The 26556-nt window shown below is 44.1% G+C and overlaps 1 protein-coding gene across 1 annotated transcript; it reads right to left on the reverse strand.

The window, feature by feature from the left end:
• Nucleotides 1-290: 290 nt before the first annotated feature.
• Nucleotides 291-21366, reverse strand: LOC149456801 (di-N-acetylchitobiase-like). The gene is made up of 7 exons (XM_089684398.1): nucleotides 21206-21366; nucleotides 18562-18700; nucleotides 15751-15959; nucleotides 9108-9279; nucleotides 5744-5841; nucleotides 1338-1499; nucleotides 291-1252 (listed from the first exon to the last, which is right to left on the reverse strand). The coding sequence occupies exons 1-7, from the start codon at nucleotides 21332-21334 to the stop codon at nucleotides 1067-1069; spliced, it is 1095 nt and encodes a 364-aa protein (XP_089540524.1). The 5' UTR covers nucleotides 21335-21366; the 3' UTR covers nucleotides 291-1066.
• Nucleotides 21367-26556: the final 5190 nt, after the last annotated feature.

Below are 26556 nucleotides of genomic sequence, written 5' to 3' on the forward strand. Positions count from 1 at the left end.
TGCAGTACGTTCCAGTGCAGTCAACAACAGTAGGGAATGTTGCAAACCGCATCAAAAAAGAACCGGAATGCACATGTCCTCAATTGAGATGAAGAAAAAAGGAGGGGAAAAAAATTACTCTACAACGCATAAAAATGCACCTGAACACCTCAAACATGCACCAGAATGCATTAAAAACGCACGTGCAGAAACACATCAAAACACAGAAGGTTTGGTGTGAACCAGCCCTTAAAAAGTATTGAATTTAGGTCTACTAATAACTAGAACTATAACCAGCTGAAAGATAAAAATAAACCTTAAAATATATTTTATTTGAAAAAATATTTTCAGTAATGTAAACAGATGATTATTTATTAGCCATCCTCTTTTTTTTTTTTTGCCCAACCTTGTGAAATCTGAAAACTCTCTTGAGGCTGAGCCTGCACAGCAAGAGTTAACTGCTCATTTATTCTAGGGCAGGGGTGGGCAACTGTGGCCCTCCAGCTGTTGGTGAACTACAAGTCCCATCATGCCTCTGCCTTTGGGAGTCATGCTTGTAACTCAGTTTTGCAAAGCCTCATAGGACTTGTAGTTCTACAACAGCTGGAGGGCCACAGTTGCCCACCCCTGTTCTAGGGGAAAGTAAAGGCACTTTAATTAACCAGATCCTCCACTCTCCCCCATGCTCTGGCAGTGGACTGTCCCTCTGCATCATTACAATCAATATAAGGCCTTGGATGCTGCATTGGTCTTGATGAGGTCAGGACCTTAGACCACTGCAGCATGGGGGAGAAAATGCTGTGGGGACTGGTATAGCAATAGCAAATAAATTTTCTTTTCTATGCCCTTAAACATAAACGGGCAGTTGTCCCTTGCAGTGCGGGTGCAGCCCAACTGTAAGGAAACATTTCCAGTTTTCCCAGAGTTGGGCTTTAAATCACCATAATTTACACTATTTAATTTATTTTCCAGACTAGCTGATTGAGATGAAAATCATAAAATTTTGCTTTAGGATCATCTACAATTTAATACCCAGCAGCAAATCATTTGTGTTCCTGGGCTATAGGTGATGGGTCATCAGCAGCAGTTACGGTATTAACGCCTTCCACATGGCCTTGGTTTGTTGCTGGGCTACTGGAACATCAGAATAATCCAAGAGGTCTCCATTCCACATCCCAATCCCTCGGAGGCCGAGCTTCTTGATGTAGGCTGCCTTCAGTGTTATACTCTCTGGGTCGTCGTACCACACCTGATGGGTTTTCCCCGCCGTGTCCTGGTAAACATTTTATATAAAGTGTCTAATGATCTGAATGGAAAGCACAAAGAGCAAAATACTGCAATGGAGCAATCACACTAACCTTATAATTATAAAAAGGAGCCTTCTGCTCATCATTCCATAACCGCCCTGTCAGAGAACTGTTCACCTGCTTCATAATTGTCCCATAGGCTACTTGGCGGCCTACTGCGTCACTGCATGGAGCACCTTGGAATGGACGTTTCTCCAAATCACACTTGTTATCCTTAGAGAAATGCAAAATGTAAGTCCATTATGAATGTTTACAAATTTCCAGAACAGAGTCAAAAATTATTTTTTAAGGCAATTAATGACAGATCGCATGAACTATTACTTTACAGATACTCCACAACCTCCAACTGTTGCACTTTGGCAATTGATTTTGGGAGTGTACATATAAGACTCTTTTCACAAAACGGATCTGATAAGGTCCTTTTATCCATTTTTAGACATGATAGGTGTCAGAGCCTGGGATTGAATCTGGGCCTTCTGCGGTGAGAGGCAATGTTTCTTCTCACTGAGCCACCTTGAATGCTGGACAGCTCCCTTGACAATTCTTTGGATGATCCTGCCTTGGCCCTGTTTGTCTTGAACCTTGAACTCCTTGCTCCTCCCATGAACTTCCTATAAAAGCCATGTCCATACAATTCCTCCTTGCCAGATTATTGTGCCTTCCCAGCCAATATCCCGCTTACCATTCCTGCTGCTGTCTACATCTTCGTTACCGACCTTTGGCTTGCTACTGACTACGATTCTGCCTCATCCTAACTACTACCATTTGTGACCGACCCTTGGCTTGTGACTGACTCCATGTCTGTTTGATCCCTAATCTGTTTGATCCACTTTTGGTTTCCAGCTTGTTCATTCCCTGGTGGGGTGATCCTGAGATCTGCGACCTGGTATTAGCACGCAGCCAAATCCAACTCCACCATTAGGAGCTCTGGGGAAAACCGGTTAATACTTAGACCCCGCACCTCAGGTGAGCCTGCATCATTCTCAGGGTGATCTGCTGGTGTACCAATCCTGCTGGTTTCAGGTAAGCCTTACACTGCTGTAGCAACTGGTCTCTGAACCTGACCCAGACCGTGACAATAGGCTTAACAGTGACCAGTATACATTCCTGGAGGATAGGACGTCAATTAGGCTGAGAAAGGAAGCATGGATTAGCCTCCGAAATGTGTCCCTGATTGGACACATCATCCTGGCACTTGACAGCTCCTTTGAACCTCTCGCGGCGGCTCTCTGGTGGCTTTCCGGATTCCTGCATTGGCTCCTGTAACACTTCAGCAATCCCAGCACCTCTCTCTCCCCGATCTGATCAGGACCACTTGTCAGTTTTTCAGGTGGACCTAATTGGAAAGTCAATGCATTCTTGTGGACCAGCAGGTTTAAAAAAAAAAACATAAGGGGATCCGTCCTCTTTCGTCTAGGCACAGCAGATCATAGGTAGTTGGGTGCAGCGGAGACAGTTTACTTCCAGCCACCCATAGAGCACAGCGGGCTGTGTCCATGTCCTCTCGTATAAACTGAGCGGACACAGACCTGTCATCCGCCTGCTCTCCTCTGATCAGCAGGGGATCTGTAAGCTGATCCCGTTGATCAGAACGGAGTCTGCCCCATCGGAAAGCAGCCTTAGTCAGAGGACTGTAGCTTGAGGACAGTACTTCATTTCTGTTTGATGTTGTGAATATATATTTTTAGGGAAGCATAGTGGCTAAATGGTTAGCACTTCCCCCTGGCAGTACTAGGGTCGTCAGTTTGAACCCCAACCACGGCACCACCTGCCTGGAGTTTGCATGTTCTCCCTGTGCCTGCGTCGGTTTACTCCAGGTACTCCAAAGACATGCTGGTAGGTTAATTGGCTCTAGTATGTGTGTGTTTGAATGTGAGTTAGGGACCTTAGATTGTACACCCCTTGAGGGTTAGGGACTGATGTGAATGTACAATATACATGTAAAGCCCTGCGTAAATTGATGGCGCTATATAAGTACCTGTAATAATAAAATATGAATAAAAAGGTGTAATTCTCTGCTACTAAAAGTTGACCAGAAGTTGCTAGCTTCAGTATCAGCAAGATCCCAACTCCAAGGTGCTTTTAAATGTACCCATGCCGTGGATTCCCCTTGCACTACATGGGTTACATGCTCATCTGGCCAGAGTGTGTGTAAGTCAGCACTCTCCTCAGCTTCCAATGCCCTGGAATGTGGGGGTGTCCTTACTGCCCTCCGATACAATGCAGGATTGCTGGACCCACATTGTACATGATGACATCAGAGAGCTGTGACTGGTCAGGCAGTGAAGCAGCTTCTGGGAAATGGTGGCATGAAGAGAGCATAATGAACCAGCAAACACAAATGCTCCTGCGCTTGGGGATGGACTCGATGCAGGCTACAACCACATTGTTCTGGAACATGCACACCTTGCTGCCCTCAAATGGACCGGGGGAATCCAAATATACTGAATGAGGAAAAGAACAAAGAGAGGGTGCACAGGCCTAGGGCATTACCATAAAAAATGTTTAATAAAAAATAAAATAGGTGTTGTACTCACAAGCGAGAATAAAGTCAAGGCACTTCATAAAAGAACAGCTGGGTCAACACTGCGCTGAGTAACAGTCCACAATGGGGAGTTTAGACATCCAATAGGTTGACGCGTATTGAGAACTTGCCTCTTCCTCAGAGTCTATTGGATGTCTACACTCCCTATTGTGGACTGTTACTCAGCGCGGTGTTGACCCAGCTGTTCTTTTATGAAGTGCCTTGACTTTATTCTCGCTTGTGAGTACAACACCTATTTTATTTCTTATTAAACATTTTTTTATAGTAATGCACTAGGCCTGTGCGCCCTCTCTTTGTTCTTTCCTCATGAAGAGAGCATAACCTGTAGGAGCGAGGAATAAAGTAGGTATTTGTACTTATTCCTTTCACCCATGTTCCCCCCCACCCCAGCCAAAAAAGCTGCAGCCCAGTTATCACTGGAACATGTGTCCCCCAGTGGAAAATGTCACTTTTATCGCTTTCTGGTGGCAGCTCCAATTTTTGGATCTTCTTGACTTTAGGTCTACTAACGTTTTTTTTTAAATACAATATCTGGTTGTTTCAAAATACTGCAATTTTAATGAGCACACATTGAGTTAATTTTGCAAAATTAACATGCTTTCTGTCTATGAACCAAATTCTTTTGGGGTGGCCTTTTTCATATAAAGCGATTCTGTCCCATTACACGTGACAACAGTACTTGGTATATCCGAGCTTCATTCCAAGCAGCGCGGCCACTACTTTTGGATCTCTGTAGATATACCAGTTGTGATTGGTGTACTGGATGTGCTTCAACAACAGTTCCATGTTTTCATATGTTTCTTTCATGTGTGCAGCTGTTATGATCCGCCAGGTGGTGCCTCCGCCTGCCCACTTGACAGACCTACCCAGAGCGTGGAGTCCTGGTCTGTGCTTTCACCAGGGCCCCTGATGGTGGGGATGGACTTGTAACAGACCAGGGCCAGGTCCCGACCTCTGAGCAGGCCCACCAATGGCAGAGGGAACCTCCGGGGATGTATGTAGGTACCGGGAGAGCCAGATGTGAGGAGGACAGCGGGACCTAGCAGGACGGGTCACAAGCAGTGGTCCCGTGGGGTAAGCGGGGTACAGAATCGGCAGGCGAAGAGTAGTCAGGTCACACGCAGGGTCAGCAGGATAAGTCAGTCCGCAGATTGGTCAAACAAGCCGGGGGTCAGGAGAGGAGAAGGCAGAGTAGTCAGAGCTATCCGGGTCAAACACAGGAGAAGGCAGCGTAGTCAGGACAATCCGGGTCAAAGCACAGGAGAAGGCAGGGTAGTCAGGGCAATCAGGTACAGGAATTCAGGATCACAGATAGACCTTGCGGCAATTTGTGACAGTGCAGGGCATCTTTAAATATTGCGCCCTGCACTGTCATTGGCCGTCCAGGACGCGCCCCCGGGCTGTCATTGGCCGCCCGCGGCTCCTACTGCGCATGCGCGGCGTCCTGTCAGCTGCGGCCCGCCGAGACCTGGTGCTAGTGCGCGTGCGCCGGGAGAGGCGCCGCACCGAACCCTGACAGCAGCATAGCCAACAGGTGTTGCAAACTGCAAAAACAGTGCTTTCTATAAAACGATACAGGATAGGTTTAATTAAAAGGTTATTTTTGTGATTAGCAGCAAAAAGATACACCAAAAAAGTGTTCAGGAAGCAAAATCTGTGTTGTCCAGTCTTCCCTCTGTTGACTACCTACTGTATAAATCAGACATTACAATCAGGAGTTTTCCTGAACTAGAGACTATAATATGTTACAATCACTATGGATCTAAGTGGACCATTAACAATGCCAAGATAAGAGCCTACAGTAAGAAGGAAGCAAAGCTTTCAAGTATATTGTTCAACTACAGCTGTCGCTATGATTATATAAAATGACAAAGCTGATAGCATTGCACACAGACATAGAATACAAACATACCTCTGTTAAGTTGAGGCAGACGTAATCATAACCATACCACGGGACGCCCATTACTAGCTTCTTAGGGTCAATTCCCATATCAATGAACTGCTCATAACCTGAAAAATGTTTTACTTTTTAGCAAATTTGTCTTACAAACAGTACAGTGCAAAAGTTTAAGGCAGGTGTAAAGAAATGCTGCAAAGTAAGGATGCTTTAACAAAAAAACACATTTTAATTGTTTATTTTTATCAATTTACAAAATGCAAAGTGAGGGAACAGAAGAAAAATCTAAATCCAATCAATATTTGGTGTGACTACCCTTTGTCTTCAAACCAGCATCAATTTTTACACTTGCACACATTATACACATGCACAAAGTCAGGGATTTTGTAGTATTATAGTCAGGTGTATGATTTACCAATTATGCCAAGCAGGTGCTAATGATCATCAATTTCATATGTAGGTTGAAACACAGTCATTAACTGAAACAGAAACAGCTGTGTAGGAGGCTTAAAGTGATACTAATGCCGGCCATAGACGGTTTGAAAATCGGCCGATTTTTCGGCCGAAAGAAAAATCAACTGATTTTCGCACAGTTAGTGGGTTAATTGGTCGGCCGGTTTTCGGTTTTTTTTGGAATTTTAGATTATCGGGCATGTTGGAAAATTCGCGGAAAATGGACGATTTTCGCGGCAATGATGGCCAAATCGGCCGATCGTTTTAACGATAAAAAATCTGCGCATGAGCCGTGACCTGCAAGAGACAGAAGTTTGGCTGTTATATGGGGTGAACTTTATGATTTAATCGGCCTTTTTTTTTAATCGTTGGTGTAATGTAGGCCATAGATAGGGAGAAAACCGGCCGATTTTTCTTTAAAAAAATGAAAAATCGGTTGTTCAATCGGCTGATGTTACCAGAAACGTTAAAAAAAAAACAAAAAAACGGCTGATTTTCATCCCGTCTACAGCCGGCAAAAAGTGTCCCTGCAGAGAGCTCCGCTATTTCTTTGACAGTTCTTTGACATTTATAGCGGCTGCAACATTGTATCTATTTGTATCCATTTCGGATACAGATGTTTTTATTCGGAAACAGATACATTGTTGCAGCCGCTATAAATGTCAAAGAACTGTCAAAGAAATAGCGGAGCTCTCTGCAGCGACACTTTTTGCCGGACTGGAATTCTTCTTCTTCTTTCTCCTCTTCTTCTTCTTCATCCTCTTCTTCTTCATCTTCTTCTTCTTCATCCTCTTCTTCTTCATCCTCTTCTTCTTCCTTCTTCTTCATCCTCATTCTTCCTCTTCTTCTTCCTCATCCTCTTCTTCTTTTCTTCTTTTTGTCTTCCTCTTGCAGGTCACTGCTCATGCGCAGATTTTTTATCGGTAAAAAGATTGGCCGATTTGCCCATAATTGCCGCGAAATCCGGCCGATCTTTTTCCAACTTTACCGATACAAAAAATCTGCCAAAATACCAAAAAACGGCCGACCTATTAACCCACTAACGATCCGAAAATCAGCCGATTTTATTTTCGGCCGAAAAATCAGCCGATTTTCAACCCATCTATGGCCTGCATTAAGTCTTGTTTTTTTTTCCTTTCTTAAAAACAACAAACATGTCATACTTACCTGCTCTGTGCAATGGGTTTGCATAGAACAGCCCAGATACTCGGGTCCCCCACCGGTGCTCCTGGCCCCTCCCTTCTGTTGGACACCCGAACAGACATGGTCACAATCTGTGGCTCTCACACAAAGAGCCACACACACAGCCACTGGATTATGGCTCTTGCTGCAATCAGAAGTGAGAGTCCCCGGCGAACCGAGGATCTCATGGACATAGCTGAATCAAGAGGGGGCTCAGGTAAGTGTTGGGGGGGGGGGGGCAGCTGCTACACAGAGAGGATTTTTTACCTTCAAGCATTGAATGCATGAAGGTAAAAACCTTAAGACTTTGGCTGTTCCTTGCCAAGTTTTAAAGTGGTTCCAAACTCTGCTACTAAGGTGAGGTTGCGGAAGACCGTTTCATGTCACAAGTCATACACCATGGCAAGAAGACAGGTAGTTATACTGCATCAGCAAGGTCTCTCCCAGGCAAAGATTTCAAAGCAGACTGGGGTTTCAAAATTCTGTTTAAGTTCTTTTGAAGAAGCAAAAACAAACTGAAAATGTTGAGGACCGTTGATGTAGTGGTCGGCCAAGGAAACGCCCCCATCCCAACACACGCATTGGTCCCTACATAAACAGCGATCGCACCACATATGTGAAGTATCACCGTGAGCATCAGAGCGAGAGCAATCATTCTAGCACCAGACCTCCTGTAAACTGGTATCCTGTAAAGGCTTTTAAATTGTTGCCTATGCAGATTTTAAGTATTGTAGTTTGGCGCCATGAGCGTGCACAAATTTTAAAGCGTGACATGTTAGGTACTGTATCTATTTCCTCGGCGGAACATCATCTTTTATATTTTACCAAACAATTGGAAATTATATTGTGTTTTTGTGCATTAAAATTCATTAACGTGTAGTTATTTAAAAAAATTGCATTTGAAAAAACGTTGAGCAAATATGGTGTGGTATAAAAAATTGCAAAACCAACCATTTTATTCTCTAGGTCCTCTGCTTAAAAAATATATATAATGTCTGGGGGTTCTAAATAATTTTGCAGCCAAAATATACATATTTTTACATGTAAACAAAAAGTATCAGACTAGGCCTGGTCTTTAAGTAGTTAAACTCCACCCAAAAAAAAAATTAAAAAAATGGCTCCCCTGTAGGTTCATGCCATTATACTGTAGTATGCAGCACATACTAGCACATTAGGACAGATTTACATATCAAACTGAGCCCTCCAGCGCTGTGCTGTCATTGCTCCATCCTTCCATCCTCACCAGTCTCCCTACCTGGTTCTTCGGCCGCTTGAGTGACCGGGCCACAATGACGTCACTCCCATGAATGGGAGTCACATCACCTCGGTACAGAGTGGGTGCTGTAAATGTGGTATGAGCTGCGCATGTGTGGCTCAGATTATACTACTGCTGACAGACAGGAGGAGGCATTTAGAGAGATTAGTAGAATCCCCTCTGTTATACAAACCCTGCCTGTCAACAGTTTTTTTTTTTTTTTAACTTGAGTTCAGTGCCACTTTAAACTGGTCATACGCCTTAGAATATGCTATTTTTTTTAGACATCTATTTCAAGAATGCAGATGATATCAACTAAGAATGTGGGATTCGTGATGATGCGGCACACCCCACTCTGTTGACAATAAACACGGAATAGAAGCTCCTCTGGGGCAGGTACTAAAGTCAAAGCTTCTATGCACTCTGTGAAGCACTGTGGAATATACTGGCACTAATAAATAACATGTCAAAACGCAGCTCCGTGCTCACCGGTTATGGTTTGGTTGAATGGCGCATTGGCTCCAGCAATACATTCATCCCAGATCTGAGATTGTTCATCGTAGGACATTACAAACACAAAGTCAGACAGCTCCGCTATGGCAGAATAGTTATAGCAACGGATATCCACACATTTGGGGGACCACGCAACATCGAAAGTCACCTGCAATGAGAGTAATGTAGATTGTAAAGTACATCTGAATTAAAGAATTTCATACATTAAAGCCGAACCCCCACCCAATTTTGTTTTTGCACAAAGAGGGGAAGGAATCGGCCAGCCAGGTTTTTATTTTTGGTTCCCATAATTATTATTATTATACAGGATTTATATAGCGCCAACAGTTTGCTCAGCGCTTTACAATATAACGGGAGACAATACAGAAACAATACAGTTCAATACAAGAGGGATAGGAGGACCTGATCCTGGGAGCTTACAATAATCGATGGGTAATCTGTCCAGAAGGTACAAGGACTGCATGCAAATGCAGCTTGCTTAGAACACCCCCTGCTCCAAAATGACATCCACTTATCAGGGCATTTTAATATTTGCATAAGTCCTCCAAAAAGGTCAGCCTACTACTTGCATCAGGGTTGGGGGCTCTGGAGAGGAGTACTGAGGCCGGGTGCTGCGATGTTTTCAGGTAACTATATACAGCTCCCTGCCAGCCCCTCCCACCAGCCACGATCTGCCTGCATTGCATAGACAGACCAATGTTTCTCAACCTTTATCCAGCCAAGGCATCCTTTTAAATTATGGAGATCTTGAGGCACTAAACCTATAGTTTCACACATCGCAGCAACCACCACACATGTCAGACACACAACATTAAAGGTAATGTATTATTTCAAAGCAAATACACTGGTACTGATTACGAATCCAGCATTTCTTCTACCACGTTTTCTCTGCCCCATGCAGCTAACGTGACCCCCAGTGCTGACAGAGAGGGGCAGGGGGGTCAAACAAAGATGCTGTGCAGGTGCCTGATGTCCTGATGGCCAATGATGTCAGTGGTTGTTAGGATGTTGGCGGCTGCGCAGTGCCCAGTGTTTTAACGCTGAACAATAAAAACCTGTGGCTTTGTGCAACAAAACAGCACATTTGATCAACCTGCTGGCTTGTACACACTTTTTGGGCACTTTCAATCAATGTTTAGGTATTTTGCCAAGGCACCCCTGAAGAACAAAAAAGGCTCCCTGGTTGAAAAAAGCTGGCATAGAGAAGCAAAGAAACCCAGTGATGGGTCTCAAATGTTTTGCCTTCGAGGAACCCTTTGCAAAAAGTTTGAAATCTCAGGGAACCCCTGAAAAAAATGTTTAGATCTACAGCTCACGGAACATTGGATCTGATCAGCGAGCTGTAGATGAAGCACATGGCTGGATGAGGAGGTGGCATTCAGTGTATGGCAGCGCTGAATGTAAAGAGGGAGAGCATGTGGCTGGATGAGACTGAATGTTGTAGGAGGTGAGATCAAAACAGCTTTCTGTACAATTATGGCATAATAACAAAAAGCTAGTATTATCCCATATCATGCTACATTCAGTCTGATCCAGCTATGTGCTCCAGCTCTCTGCAATCTGCAGCAATACTGTCATACACTGGATGTTACCTCCTGCCTCCTTTCTGCTCCCCCTCCAGCACTCTGCATTTCTAAGAAGACCTCACCTCCAATACAGCCACGTGCAATACCACGGCTGTAACAGGATCTTGCCTCCTGATCCAGCCATGCACTCCAGCTATCTGCAATCTGCAGCAATACTGTCATACACTGGATGTTACCTCCTGCCTCCTTTCTGCCCCTCCTTCAGCGCTCTGCATTTTTAGAAGACCTCACCTCCAATACACCTCCCATACAGCCACGTGCAATACCACGGCTGTAACAGGATCTTGCCTCCTGATCCAGCCATGTGATCCAGCGGCTAGCAGCTCTCTGCCCTCCTCCCTCCACCATCCCTTGCACTCTGTGTCTCTGTAGCTGTAGGATTGCACCTCCCAATGCAAGCCACGTGCTCACAGGAGAGAGTGAATGAAGGCGTGGCTGTGTGGTGGAGCCTCAAACAACCGCACTCCTTTCAAAAAGGGACAGAAAGTAGAACCCCCGCCTGCTGTCAATGGAGAAGGGGGATCGGTGGGGAGAGGCAGCAGGAGCTGGAACATGTTACCTGTTCCACTTCGAATATGGGTGGAACAAGTAACATGTTCCAAAGGTGAACTTATTTTTTAATTTTAAATATCAAAAGAGAAAAGTGAAAAAGCCCCATGATCATTCTTGCTCTTTAATTTGTCAAAGCCTGCGTAATTGGAGGTGTTGCAAGGAATATGTCCTTTGCCTAAAAATTCTGTGCTAAAAAGTGTTACTCTTTCCATCTCAGAAGGTTGGGGTACGCACTTGCTATAATGTACATAATGCATTGCATATTTGCACACTATTCTATCTTATCTCAGAGTTTGCTCTATTCCAGAGGTGAGAGCTCCAAGCCCTTCCTCACAGCCACTGATATTGCTTCTTCCCTTTGTCATATGTCAGACAGTCATAATGCATCATCCCAGACTGGGCTCCAACGTTTGGCATTTTGCAAATGCCCACATTGTATACTGAATTGCACATACACAGCAAAAAATGCAAAGAAAAAAAAAATTAAAAAATAATAATTTTGGGGGTAGAAAATAACCACATAGCTCCTTCTACCAATGAACTGGATGAGCTGGAAAATGTTGTATTCTCCGTGTAGTTCCACTTCCTGCGTTGTTAGGCTGTTAAAAATAAAGTAAACCTTTCCTAAAATAAAACGAAATATGAGAACTGTCACTACTGATTTCCTTCTGAAAATGCCAATTCCCTGGCTGATCTACTTCTGCAACACCATCTGAGTTGGTAACCTGAAACAAGAAAAAAGATCCTGAAACTCAGAACCGCTTCTGGGTCAGTGACTCAGAATGTACTGAAGCCAGCCGATCTGCAGGACATTCAACGAATGAACGTCAGCCTCTTTTCTTCTTCAGAAAAATCTCCTTTAAAGCAACTTTAGTTTCTTTTCTATCAAAGGTTTAGAATGATCATGTAATATCTGGCAGACAACATTAATGACCTTGTTATTACGTTGCACAATAAGATGGCTGGAGGGGACATGGTTGGTGATTGTAGTAATGGGTGCCAGAAAGATCTTATCTGCGTGTATACAAAACAGATTGCTTGCTCAGCAACTATGCAGATCTGGAGTCTTGGACAATGGTATAAACACGCACATAATCATTTTCTGAATCACAAGCAGATTCTCTGTAGGATTTCTATAAGGCATTGTTGTAGAGCAGGGGTCTCCAAACTTTCTGAACAAAGGGCCGGTTTACTGTCCTTATGACTTTGAAGGGGCCGGACTGTGGCCAGCGTGAGTAGAAAATGTCCCGGCGTCAATGGGAATAAACAATGCTTCATTATTGGTATTAGTGGGAGGAATCGTGATCCATTGTTGGTAGTACGGAAAGGAATAGTGCCCCATCATTGGTGTCAGTGGGAAGAATAGTTCCATACCATTGGTGTCAGTGGGAGGAATAGTTCAGTAACATTGGTGTCAGTGGGAGGAATAGTAAGGGAAAATGTCACCAGCACACCGAGGATCACCAATATGGGTCCAAAGGTTTTAATGAACGATCACATAGCAAGGACCCCTTCATCGTTTCGGAGTCTCGCAGGACCCCTTCATCAGGCATGTCACATTCCATATGAAAGGGTCCTGCGAGACTCCAAAACATTGCCTTGCTGTAACTATGTGATCGTTCATTAAAACTTTTGGACCCATATTGGTGATCCTCGGTGTGCTGGTGACATTTTCCCTTACTGATTCTGTTCGGTTCCAGCCGACGGTCACTGCAGCACCCACTTATACACACAGCTATTTTTAACGCAGGAACGTGTGCATTTGGATTGTACACTTGCATTCTGGAGTGGTAGGAATAGTGCCCCATCATTGGGATCAGAGAAAAGAATAGTGCCCCATTGTTGGTATCAGGGAAAGGAATAGTGCCCCAACATTGGTGTCGGTGGGAAGAATAGTTCAGTAACATTGGTGTCAGTGGTAGGAATAATGCCCCATCATTGGTGTCAGTTGTAGGCATAGTGCCCTATTGTTGGCATCAGTAACAGTAATTATGCTCCATTGTTGCTGTCATTAGAAGTAATAGTGCCTTGTATCAGTGGGTGGAATAGTGCCCCAAGGGCCTGATAAGGGCAAGCAAAGGGCCACATCCGGCACCCAGGCCACAGTTTGGAGACCACTGTTGTAGAGGAATGCCTCTAGAAATTTAGATAAACTTTCCTATTGAAAACTGTACACCACCAAGTAATACAAAAATATATTTTGAGCGAAAGTCATGGGAGAAGTATGGGGCTGCCGTTGCATCATGATATTACATGCTATTGGTTTGATTATTTTGGGGCACTGGCCATTTGTATTTTTACAGCACTCCTGATGAAGCCACAATTTAATGTGGCTAAACCTGTTGAATGAAAGGGGGGTTTTGTATTAATTTGGTGCTCCTTTTCTTAGGAAGGTGAATTGTGAGTTGGTTCTTGTTTTTAGATTGAGACTAGTTAGTCCACTTTAAGAGATGGCAGAATAGTGAGTACAGGACAGTCATAGGCCTTGTTGGATAGGAAAGCGAGAGTACTAGCTAAGTGAGATATGTGAAAAATAAAAATGGCAGGAGTGTGAACAAGGGACAGTTGAGGTTCCATTTGACAGTAAGAGAGATCATTACTTTAGTGGGATAAGTGATAAGAGTAGGTACTAAGATTTGACAACTAGGAATAGAGTACCTTGAACAATTAGCAAGGAAGTAATTGTAAGCCCTGCTAGGGATATACAGTATTATGAGAAATAGGACCTCTTCTGCCCAAAGGTAAGATCTCATAACTGCCTGCAGTTCTCTTCTTTTGTAAAAAAAAACAAGTTAAAGTGGAAGTATAGTCAAATCTAACTAATCTTAAACCTGCTTTCACCCCCATTCTAAGCCCTATACTAACTACCCTGTAAAGCACATTTGTCAAACACAAGGCCCACGGGCCGAATCCAGCCTGCCAAGCCATTTCGTGTGGCCCTTCCATGCCATTTCGTGTGGCCCTTCCATGCCATTTCATGTGGCCCTTCCATGCCATTTCATGTGGCCCTTCCATATCTCCTACAGCTGCGGTAACCCCTTCATCTCCACCCCCAGTTGACAGCAGAGAGTAGGACAGAACCCCTCTGCCAGATCCTCTGCTTCCCTGTTCATCTCATCAGACAGCAGCAGAGAGAAGGACAAGGAGGACAGAAATCCTCCTACAGATCCTGCGTCTCTCTATGCAGCCACAGCACCCCCTAATCTCCGTCCTCTGCTCTCAGCATTCATCAAACTCCGGCCCATGACTCCAGCCATCCTCTGTCCTTCTCCAGACCCTGAATTTTCTGATTCCCAACTCCGCCTTCCCGACAGCAGCACAAGGTAAGGTGGGTGCATTGTGATGTAAGGGAGGGTGGGGGACTCTTGACTTCTGATGGCAGGGGGGCTCTTAACATCTGATTTGAGGCCGGGGAGGGGGGTGCTCTGGACATTTAGTCTTACAGATACAACTGGCAACCATAATGCTGATGTGGCCTGCAATGAAATGGAGTTTCAGACCCAGCAGCCAGCTTCAGGGGAAAGGAGAGAGCAGTGACAATGGCTGCAGAACCTGTATGGTGACTTTGCCCATAGGCTTACTATGGGGCATCCATTGTCCGCTGTCCCTCCTCTCCCCTGCAGCGCTGAGAGCAGATCAAGTGACTGTATTGGAGCACCTTGAGAATAGCTATGTATAAGCATCTTTCCTTTACAGGGTAGTTGAGGTGGGAGCAGGTTTAAGCTTTTGACTGGACTTCTACTTTAAGTGAACTAGATTTTCTCATTTTATTAAAATAGATGTGAGATCCAAAATCCAGCTTCCAAAACAAGAATTATGTGAATAAGTGAAAACGTGGAAGCATTCTTACACTGTACATTTGTAACAATTAATAATTATAATAAAGTCTGTTCCAGACTGCGGTGGGAATGGACATGCACAGGGGCATACATGTCACCAGGGGTGGACTGACCATTTGGAAACTCGAGCACTGCCCGAGGGCCCGGGGTCAGTAGAGGGCCCCATGAGATGCCCCTGGTACCCTTTTCATAGGCTTTTTTGAGTTTGGCCAAGGACACAGGGGCCCCATGATCCCCTATTGCCTGGGGGCCCCATGAGTTGTCAGTCCGCCCCTGCATGTCACATACTATATGCAAAGTATTTGAGATCAGTATCTCTTCTGAACTGACCAGATCAGTCTAGGACTCCCTGCTAAGACAGTACAGAGGGTGTCCATGTGAAATGGGCCTGTGAGCCTGAGAATAATCTGTGTAAGGAAAGAGCTCTTGGGAGATGTAGTTCTGGGAGTCATCCCTACATCAATAGGAACTATGCTCCCAGCAGCTGCCCCTGCAATAGTTTTAGTCATGTTGAATGAATCAATACCAATACATGATCCATAGCAAGAAAGGGGGGTAAATTTGGGCCAAGCCTATATAAATCCTTTAAACTTGTTGACTTGTCCTCTCCAAACAAGTTGTAAGTAAAAGCTGTGTTGTCACCTGAGATCCAGGGATTTCTTTGTGAAAGGCCTCTGTGGTTTCCTTCACCAGATCTGTAAGAGCATAATACTCGGGTGTATGTGGAAATACTGGCTGCTCGATGTCCAAATTGATCCCATCCATGTACTGAGTCTTGGCCAGCTTCACCTTCTCTCCAATCCAGGCAGCTCTCTTCTTTGGGTCTACAATTTCCTTCACTGATACATCACCTGAAATGCAAAACAAGAATTAGGGCCAGTTCACACCACAAAAACGCCTTCCAGATCCGTTCCACATGCGTTTCCACATGAGCTTTTTTGTAACGCTTTTCTGATGAACTCAAGTGCGTTTTTGATTAGTTCCAGATGCTTTTTTTTTCTTTTTTTGTTCATTTCAATGGCAAAATCTTTATTTTCACCAAGACAATGCTTTTCCTTTGCTTCCCTTTCCTGTTTTTTTTCCATTTTACTGGGGTCCATTTCTTTGTATGCTTTTTACTGCGTTCCAGTACAGTTCTGTGCAGGAAAAAAGCATCATGTTTTACTTTTTTTTTCTTGAACTGAAAAACACTGTGCTGGTGTAAACTATGCCATTGGAACCCATATAAACTTTTTTCCATGCTTTTTTGATGCAGAAAAAACTGCACTGCCTGTGGTGTGAACGAGCCCTTAATGCAAAGGAGATTTATACTGTCACTTGGGAAGGTTACAGCGTTAAAAGGACAAGTTCAGTTTTGTAACAAAAATTTCTCTTGTTCTCCAGCCCCTTCATCAATTAGAACTACACTGCATCTAGCAGCACAAAACTCTATTTTAGATTGTAAGCTCCATGGGCATTGCCCTCCTATTCCTTCTGTATTGAAGTGTATTGTAATTGTACTGTCCTCCTTTATATTGTAAAGCGCTGCACAAACTATTGGCGCTATATAAATCCTGTATAATAATAATAATTTATTAATGTATAATATTCAAATCAACCCCCTCCCCCCCATCCATGTCTCCATGCTTTATTTTGCTGAGAAATCAATTTTAAAAACACTCCCCTAGCTTTCCTGGCTGTGACCATCATGAGTAAGGGCAAATGATTCATGTAACATTAACTGTACTTCCTGTAATCCATCTGCCCTTAGCTCAGGCATGCAGACAGAAGGGTGTGTTTAGCAGAGAAAACCTCTCCTCCCCTCCTGAAGACTCCTGGGATGTATGACATCATTTGCCTAGACCTGGAAACCAGGAAGTAACTGAAGAAATGTAAAAAAAAAAAGTTTACAACAAGTAAATATATAATTTCCTACTGTTAGCAGAATAAGGATTAAAAATAGTCAATGCTGACAGACAGTGAGGTTCTGCTTTAAAGGGAATGTTTAGTGGTTCTGTATATATTTCCCTTAGGACTTTATTTTGGTCTGGACTTAAAAAAATTAACATTTACTTTGAGAAAGACATTGTAGGAAGGGAAATCCCTTCCGTAGTCTCTCTTTTCAAAAACCCATATTAATTTGCCAATTTTCAGCCATTTTTAATTGTAGCAATGTAAAAAAAAAAAATCACACAGTTGACCCAAACCATAATAGTTTCCATATAAATTAATATAATAAATAGTTTTTATATGGACCGGGACCTTTTTTTTTTTTTTTTACACACACATTCTCTTTGTCTTACCTGCCTGTTTTACCTGTTTTTGGGAATGTACACTGAGGTGGGAATGTACAGGTGAGTGTATGATCCCCGCATCTACCAGCATGAATTAACTCCTGTGCAAGTGCCATGGGAGTTTATTCACCCTGGGCCAGTCCTTCATGGTGGTTGAAGATGCCTAACCTGGAAAACGATCAGGCAAAGCTGTCAGGAGCAGTGCTGGAGCAATGAGGGTCATCACGCCCGTCATAGCCCTGTAGTCCGGCGCTTTGGGAGACAGGTCTGTCATATTGTACAAATATGCTGTTCAAATGCACACATCATGGCAAAAACCCTGGGTGCCAGCAGCAGAGTTTAATTCTGCTTTGAACTTTCTCACAAGCTGTAAAGAAGCTCTCACTGACCTTTGTGGCTGCAGGCACTGTGAAGTAATTAATCCTCAAAGATCACAATGGAGACTCTGAAGTTGGGTTTCAGGTCATTGCTAACTGCTTACAGCACCTGCTGCTTGTTTACACTAGAGGCCTGGCAGCCCGCTCAGTTTATGGTGCATTCACGGCTGTGCGTCCATGTTACTCTGGAAGTCTGTGCATTTGCTGCATTGCATGTGGGAGTCTGCACATTTGCTGTGTTGCTTGTTGGAGTCTGTGCATTTTCTGCATTGCATGTGAGAGTCTGTGCATTTGCTGTATTGCATGTGGGAGTCTGTGCATTTTCTGCACCCCAATTGACTCGAATAGGACTACCCACATGGGGATACACCTGTGCATCTCTGTGCGGGTAAACACAGCTGTCACACAGGGTATGAATGTATGCACCCCTTGTAAATGAGGTCTTAGCTTTGATCTCCCCTCATCCAGTCACAGTTGAATGTCATGGTCTCCCCTCTTCCAATCACAGAACACCTTGTATTGCATGAAAAGGATACAAAACATTTTCTGTATGGATGAGGCAGAGCATGAGCGACCCCCTTCCATCACTAGTAGTAGAACTCACAGCAACTGAGCTGGAAGATCACAGCTGACATAAATCCACCATTATTACACGTATGATTTTAGCATCCTAAGCAGCCCTCTGGACGCAGTATGCCGAGCATTTGAGGTAACTAAACTGGGTCTAACAAATGTCAAAAATATTTTTCCCTTTAACACCATTTGATGAGCCATGAACAAGCCATTTCACATGCCATTCTCACCCGTTAGTACGAATCTTGCTCCTTTGGAGTGTGCAAAGCACATCAGTTCGGGGTCATAAGGTGCAAATAAAGCCACCGTGGTCACCGCAGACCAGTCATAGTGATTCCAGTTTTTGCCGTGAACATAGAAGACATAGACCTATAAAGAGGAACAGAATGATATCATCAGTGCTGTAAAATGCTGCTAATCCGGAATAAAGACATGCTGGGAGGTGAATTGGCCCCAGTATGTGTATGTATGAATGGGAGTTATATCTGACAGCTCACTGTGTTTATTCTGAGGACGAGCGTCCTGGCTGCACTGGGACACATACATGTATGTCCAGGTATAGGGCAACATTGTCCATTCACACACAGAATGCAGCTCGGCCCCAACCCCTGCTGCTGTGTGAGCCAATGAGGGCAGAGATACCTCAGAGAGTTGCGGTTCTCATGCACATCACTTGATTGTGAGGAGGCTAAGGTGAGTATAAAGGGGGAGGGGGGCACACAGAAGATTTTTTTACCTAAATGCCTAGAATGCTTTATAAGGTAAAAAACCTTCTGCCTTTAGAACAACTTTAAAGTAGCTTAAATATATAAATTTTGCCGCGCTCCTGTGTATAAATAATTACAATATTCACTATTTCAAATGACAATCCAAAGTAAAAAAAAATAATAAAATGATATATATACTTATATCTAGTGTATAAAATACAATTATCTTCTGCTTATAACATCATAAATAAATACCGCATACTGTGCTGGTGACAATAGTAAATAGTGATAGTGATAAAAACAATATATATGAAAAAGTGCTCATAGACAGTCCTCTTTCAATTTAAATTATGATGGTGCAATGCCGCTCCCATAATCCACGTGCAGTGTGCTTTTATTATGCGCTCACCTCAGGTTTTGCCTTATAAAAAGGCAAAACTAGCTTTTTGTCCTTATAGGACTGCTGGGATGATCACCAGCACAGTATGCGGTATTTATTTATGATGTTATAAGCAGAAGATAATTGTATTTTATACACTAGATATAAGTATATATATCATTTTATTTTATTTTTTTTACTTTGGATTGTCATTTGAAATAGTGAATATTGTAATTATTTATACACAGGAGCACGGCACAATTTATATATTTAATTTTCTCACAGAACACTGTCTAATGAGTAGGTGTGAGTGCCAGCGAACCACAGGTGTATCATATATTGTGTTTTGTTTGTCAAATTAATTAATGGTAATAGTTTAGACAAACACCATAGTAGCTCACAAGTACACTCATTTATTTTTTTGCACAACTTTAAAGTAGCGCAGTGCCGAATGACACAAAATGGCCTGGTCATAAAGAGGGTAAAGCCTTCCAGAGCTTGAGTGTTAAAGTGCTGTGTAAAGTGTCCGCGTTATATAAATACTTCTACTAAATAAAACACAGAGGAACCCTTGAACAGACTTTCTGGGCTCAGGGACCCTCTGCTAATAATGACTATATCTACAGCTCACAGCACATTAGTGTAATGATCGCCCTGTTCAGCTCCTGACATTGGTGGTCAGTGGGAAAAATACTCCTTACATCTGCAACCCCCAGATCAACAACCAATCAGATGTCAGCTCTCCTCTCCTAACTCTGCATCCCCCAAAGCAACAACCAATCAGATGTCAGCTCTCCTCTCCTAACTCTGCATCCCCCAAAGCAACAACCAATCAGATGTCAGCTCTCCTCTCTTAACTCTGCATCCCCCAAAAGCAACAACCTATCAGATGTCAGCTCGCCTCTCCTGACATCTACAACCCCCAGATCAACAACCTATCAGATGTCAGCTCTGCTCTCCTAACTCTGCATCCCCCAGAGCAACAACCAATCAGATGTCAGCTCTCCTCTCCTAACTCTGCATCCCCCAGAGCAACAACCAATCAGATGCCAGCACTTATCTCCTTACTCTGCAACACTCAGAACAACAACTATTCAAATGGCAGAACTTCTCTCCTAACTGCCCCCAGAGCAAAAACCAATCCATTAGAACAATCTTATAATGCTGGGAAAAATACCTTTTACATCTGCAACCCCCAGATCAACAACCTATCAGATGTCAGCTCTCCTTTCCTAACTCTGCATCCAGCACAGCAACAACCAATCAGATGCCAGCATTCATCTCCCAACTGCACACAACAGAGTAACAGCCAATCAGATGTCTACACTCATCTCTTAACTGCATACAGCAGAACAACAACTAATCAGATGCCTGAACTCATCTCCTAAGTGCATCCAGTGAGCAACAACCAATCAGATGATAGCATTCATCTCTCAACTGCATCCAGCAGAGCAACAACCAATCAGATGCCAGCTCTCATCTCCTATCTGTGCATATTCCAGACCAACAACCAATCATATGCCAGCTCTCATCTCCTATCTGTGCATATTCCAGACCAACAACCAATCAGATGCCTGCACTCATCTCCAAACTGTGCACCCTGCAGAGCAACAACCAATCAGATGTCAGCATTCATCTTCTAGCTTGCAGTGCAGGAAAGACAGCTGCTGACACTGTAGCTCCTCCCCCCCATGACGCTGAGTGCAGCGATCAGTGCGATGTCGGTGATTGGAGGAGGAAGTTACAATGTAACAATATGAGGATGGGGTGGGGTCGGGCTGACAATACCTCGAAGTCCCGGGAGTGTTGGATGGGCTGACAGAGAGCCGGATCGGAGCAGGGACAGGCAGCCAGGCACACAGCAGCCCCGATGATGAGGATGAGAAGCGGCACCCCGCACACAGCGCACAGCCCCATCCTTCCCGTACACTGACCCGGCCCCGCCCAGCCTGGGAGAGGCACCTGGGGGGCGGAGACTAACCGGCTAGGGGCGTGGCCCGGTGCTGGGTGATTGACAGGTCAGCTCCTTCTCATTGTACAGAAAGGGGACCCCCTAGCGGTCGCTGTAGGACACAATCAGTTGACAGTCCGCGGACCTCCACTGATCCATGAGTTGTAGTTGGATAGATGGAATGTTCTATATCAGGGATCTGCATACTGTATGGTCCGTACACTGTATAATCCGTACACTGTATGGTCCGTACACTGTATGGTCAGTACACTGTATAATCCGTACACTGTATAATCCGTACACTGTATGGTCCGTACACTGTATAATCCGTACACTGTATAATCCGTACACTGTATGGTCCGTACACTGTATAATCCGTACAATGTATGGTCTGTACACTATAATCCCTACACTGTATAGTCCGTACACTGTATAGTCCGTACAATGTATAATCCGTACACTGTATGGTCCGTACACTGTATAATCCGTACACTGTATAATCCGTACACTGTATGGTCCGTACACTGTATAATCCATACAATGTATGGTCCGTACACTGTATAATCCGTACACTATAATCCCTACACTGTATGGTCCGTACACTGTATAATCCGTACAATGTATAATCCGTACACTGTATAATCCGTACAATGTATGGTCCGTACACTGTATAATCCGTACCCTGTATTGTCCGTACACTGTATAATCCGTACACTGTATGGTCCGTACACTGTATGGTCCGTACACTGTATAATCCGTACACTGTATAATCCGTACACTGTATGGTCCGTACACTGTATAGTCCGTACACTGTATAGTCCGTACACTGTATAATCCGTACACTGTATGGTCCGTACACTGTATAATCCGTACACTGTATAATCCGTACACTGTATGGTCCGTACACTGTATAATCCGTACACTGTATAATCCGTACACTGTATGGTCCGTACACTGTATAATCCGTACACTGTATGGTCCGTACACTGTATAATCCGTACAATGTATAGTCAGTACACTGTATAATCCGTACACTGTATAATCCGTACAATGTATAATCCGTACAATGTATGGTCCGTACACTGTATAATCCGTACAATGTATAATCCGTACACTGTATGGTCCGTACACTGTATAATCCGTACAATGTATGGTCCGTACACTGTATAATCCGTACAATGTATGGTCTGTACACTATAATCCCTACACTGTATAGTCCGTACACTGTATAGTCCGTACAATGTATAATCCGTACACTGTATGGTCCGTACACTGTATAATCCGTACACTGTATGGTCCGTACACTGTATAATCCGTACAATGTATGGTCCGTACAATGTATGGTCCGTACACTATAATCCCTACACTGTATGGTCCGTACACTGTATAATCCGTACAATGTATAATCCGTACACTGTATAATCCGTACAATGTATGGTCCGTACACTGTATAATCCGTACACTGTATGGTCCGTACACTGTATGGTCCGTACACTGTATAATCCGTACACTGTATGGTCCGTACACTGTATAATCCGTACACTGTATAGTCCGTACACTGTATGGTCCGTACACTGTATGGTCTGTACACTGTATAATCCGTACACTGTATAGTCCGTACACTGTATGGTACGTACACTGTATAATCCGTACACTGTATGGTCCGTACACTGTATGGTCCGTACAATGTATAATCCGTACACTGTATGGTCCGTACACTGTATGGTCTGTACACTGTATAATCCGAACACTGTATGGTCCGTACTCCGTACCAGGGGAGGACTGACAACTCAAAACTATAAATTAAAAAATCCTTTCCTCTGCGGCATTTTTGCTCCAAAACTGTAGTTCTGAAGTCCTGAAGCCAGGCATTGTTGACAATCTAGTATATTTTTCTGATGACAGGTGCAGGGGCGGACTGACAACTCATGGGGCCCCCGGGCAATAGGGGATCATGGGGCCCCTGTGTCCTTGCCCAAACGCAAAAAAGCCTATGAAAAAGGTACCAGGGGCATCTCATGGGTCCCCCTACTGACCCCGGGCTCTCGGGACTGGACATGTGCTTTCTTGAGCAGAGGGACCTTGCGGGCACTGCAGGATTTGAACCCTTGTCGGCGTAGTGTGTTACCAATTGTTTTCTTGGTGACTGTGGTCCCAGCTGCCTGGAGATCATTGACAAGATCCTCACGTGTAGTTCTGGGATGATTCCTCACTGTTCTCATGATCATTGACACTCCACGAGGTGAGATCTTACATGGAGCACCAGACCTAGAGAGACTGACAGTTGTTTTGTGTTTCCCCCCAATACTCTGCTCCAGGGGCAGACTGACAACTCATGGGGCCCCCGGGCAATAGGGGATAATGGGGCCCCTGTGTCCTTGCCCAAACTCAAAAAAGCCTATGAAAAAGGTACCAAGGGCATCTCATGGGGCCCCCTACTGACCCTGGGCCCTCGGGCAGTGCCGAGTTTCCAAATGGTCTGTCCGCCCCTGGACAGGTGTACTATACAGTATTCAGTTTGGTCGGTGATTTTTGTGTTGCACTGAACAACCATTTGACTCATTAATTGAACAATCAAGTGCCTGAAAAATGAGTGCATGTATGGCCAGCATTAGCCATGAGCCCTGGATCCCTCCTGATGGCACTCTATTCATTTCCCACAGAAATTCAATTGTCACTCGTATTATGGAATGTCCACAAATCTTGGCCAGATCAGGCAGAGATTTTCTTGCCCACATCTTACGGGATATAGTAAATCCTCTGTACATTTATCTCGCTTAATTCTGCAAAATATTGCATTGTCTCCTGTTCTTTTGAAGTATACAATGCCCATGGGTTGGTGGTCAGTGGAAGTAAAAATTTACCTAGTGTCTGTGGTCAGTGGGAGGAGAAATAATGGATCAGTGTCAGTGGAAGGACTAGGGATGAATTATTGGTATCATTGTCCCTTTGTACTGTAGGTATCAATAATGACCCAGTGTTGCTGTCAGTGGAAGGAATAGTAACCCATGAAAAGAAGTCAGTGGGAGAAATAGTGCCCCATCATTGGTGTCAGAGGGAGAAATATTGCCCCATAATTGGTGTCAGTGGCAGGAATAGTGTCTCATCATTGGTGACAGTGGGAGAAATAGTGCCCCATCATTGGTTTCAGTGGTAGGAATAGTGCACCATTATTGGTGTCAGTGGCAGCAATAGTGCACCATCATTGGTGTCAGCGGGAGAAATAGTGCCCTATTATTGGTGCCAATGAGAGGAATAGTGCCCCATCATTGGTGCCTGTGGAAGGAATAGTGCACCATCGTTGGTGTCAGTGGGAGAATAGTGCCCTATCCTTGGTGCCAATGGGAGGAATAGTGGCCCATCATTGCTGTCAGTAGGAGAAATAGTGGCCCATCAATGGTGTCAATGGGAGGAATAGTGCCCCATCATTGGTGTCAGTGGGAGAAATAATGACCCATCATAGGTGCCAGTAGGAGGAATAGTGCCCCATCATTGGTGTCAGTGGTAGGAATAGTGCACCATTATTGGTGTCAGTGTGAGAAATAGTTCTCCATCATTGGTGTTAATGGAAGAAATAGTGCCTCATCATTGGTGTCAGTGGCAGGAATAGTGCCCCATTATTGATATCAGTGGGAGGACTGGTGTCCCATCATTGGCTCCCATTGCTGTGTCAGTAAGGAGGGAGAGACCTGGGAGAGCCGCTGCTCCCGTGCACATTGCTAAATCGGACTCAGGCTTGGGGAATTTCTAGGAGGATTCTGGAAGGGAGCTGCACACAGAACCTTCACCCTTTACAACCACTTTATTTGCAGTAAAAGATAGAGACCAGGCTGTGCTGCCGGCCACTTTATTAGGTACACCTGTTCAATTGTTTGGTAACACAAAATGCTAATCAGCCAATCACATGGCAGCAACTCAATGCATTTAGGCTTCTAGATGTGGTGAAGATGATTTGCTGAAGTTCAAACCGAGTATCAGAATGAGGAAGAAAGGGGATTTAAGTGACTTTGAACATGGCATGGTTGTTTGTGCCAGACAGGCTGGTCTGAGTATTTCAAAAACTTCTGATCTACTGGGATTTTCACACACAACCATCTCTAGGGTTTACAGAGAATGGTCCGAAAAAGAGAAACTATCCAGTGAGTGGCAGTTGTGTGGAGGAAAATGCCTTGTTGATGTCAGAGGAGATTGGGCAGACTGATTTGAGATGATAGAAAGGCAACAGGACCAGATTTTTTTTTTTGTTTATCAGCAGCGGTTTACTACCGCATTAACAGTCCCTACATAAGATGACTGCATTAGTTTTCTTTTTTTAAGGCTGCTTTTTCCTTATTTTCACCTGGTTATCCTGCCAGAAAACACTTGCTGTTCTAGGGTGACAACACTCACTTACCCCTGGTTCACATATCCGCATTCCTGCGGGCCGCATTTTGCTCAGTCACGAGAGCCCATTCATTTGAATGGACTCCTGTGCCTCAGGACACGCAGGGAAGAAGTCCCTGCACTTCTTCTGAAAACGCAGCCAGCGCAGGAACCTCGGTTCCCAGTACGGTTACGATTTCCAGTGTGGGCGGCGCCATTAGAATTAATGGCACCCGCCCGCGGGTCCGCATTCTTCTGTGTGGGTGGTGCGGCTGCCCGGATTTTTGTGCGGATCCACAGTGGCACCACCCTCACAGATAGGAACCTAGCCTTACTGCTCCCTGGGCTTTAACCCCAGGCTGCTCTTCTGATTTGGACTACCAACACCTCCCCTTCTCATCTATATTACACAAGGAGGTGTTATGTAGTTTACAGAAGATTGCTTGGACAGCTAATAATATTGTTTTAGAATTCAGTTTGGTACACAGAATATTGCAAGGAAACTCAGTTTCTATCAGGATCATTGAGTACTTTTCTGTAGTTGCGGAAAATGTTCGTAGCCTGGAAAAAAAAATAGGAATGCAGCGACCACCCTAGAGGCTAGCAAGCTACAATAGATGTGGAAATGATTCGTTTAATTCTATCACAGAGAACAAATTTTCCCATTTTCCATCTTCTTGCAGTATAATAGAAGAGTTTGGACAATCTTTGGCAATCTTTGCACTGATTTAAGTCCTATTTTTTAGGGTGCTTGTGTTTATTTTGCTTACAGTATGTATTTTAGGTCTACTAGTTACTAGAACCATAACCATCTGAAAGACAAAAA

This window comes from Staurois parvus, unplaced genomic scaffold, assembly GCF_062004578.1.
Source record: "Staurois parvus isolate SC_StPar_1 unplaced genomic scaffold, SC_StPar_1.0 ptg000347l, whole genome shotgun sequence".
Classification (NCBI taxonomy): domain Eukaryota; kingdom Metazoa; phylum Chordata; class Amphibia; order Anura; family Ranidae; genus Staurois; species Staurois parvus.

What these genes read in the sequence shown, in the direction of transcription:
- LOC149456801 (XM_089684398.1), bottom strand. Translation starts at nt 21,334, where the DNA reads ATGGGGCTGTGCGCTGTGTGCGGGGTGCCGCTTCTCATCCTCATCATC. An exon ending in AACACTCCCGGGACTTCGAG is followed by an intron (nt 18,701 to 21,205) that starts GTATTGTCAGCC and finishes TCCTCTTTATAG; the next exon opens with GTCTATGTCTTCTATGTTCA. An exon ending in CTCCTTTTTATAATTATAAG is followed by an intron (nt 1,253 to 1,337) that starts GTTAGTGTGATT and finishes AATGTTTACCAG; the next exon opens with GACACGGCGGGGAAAACCCA.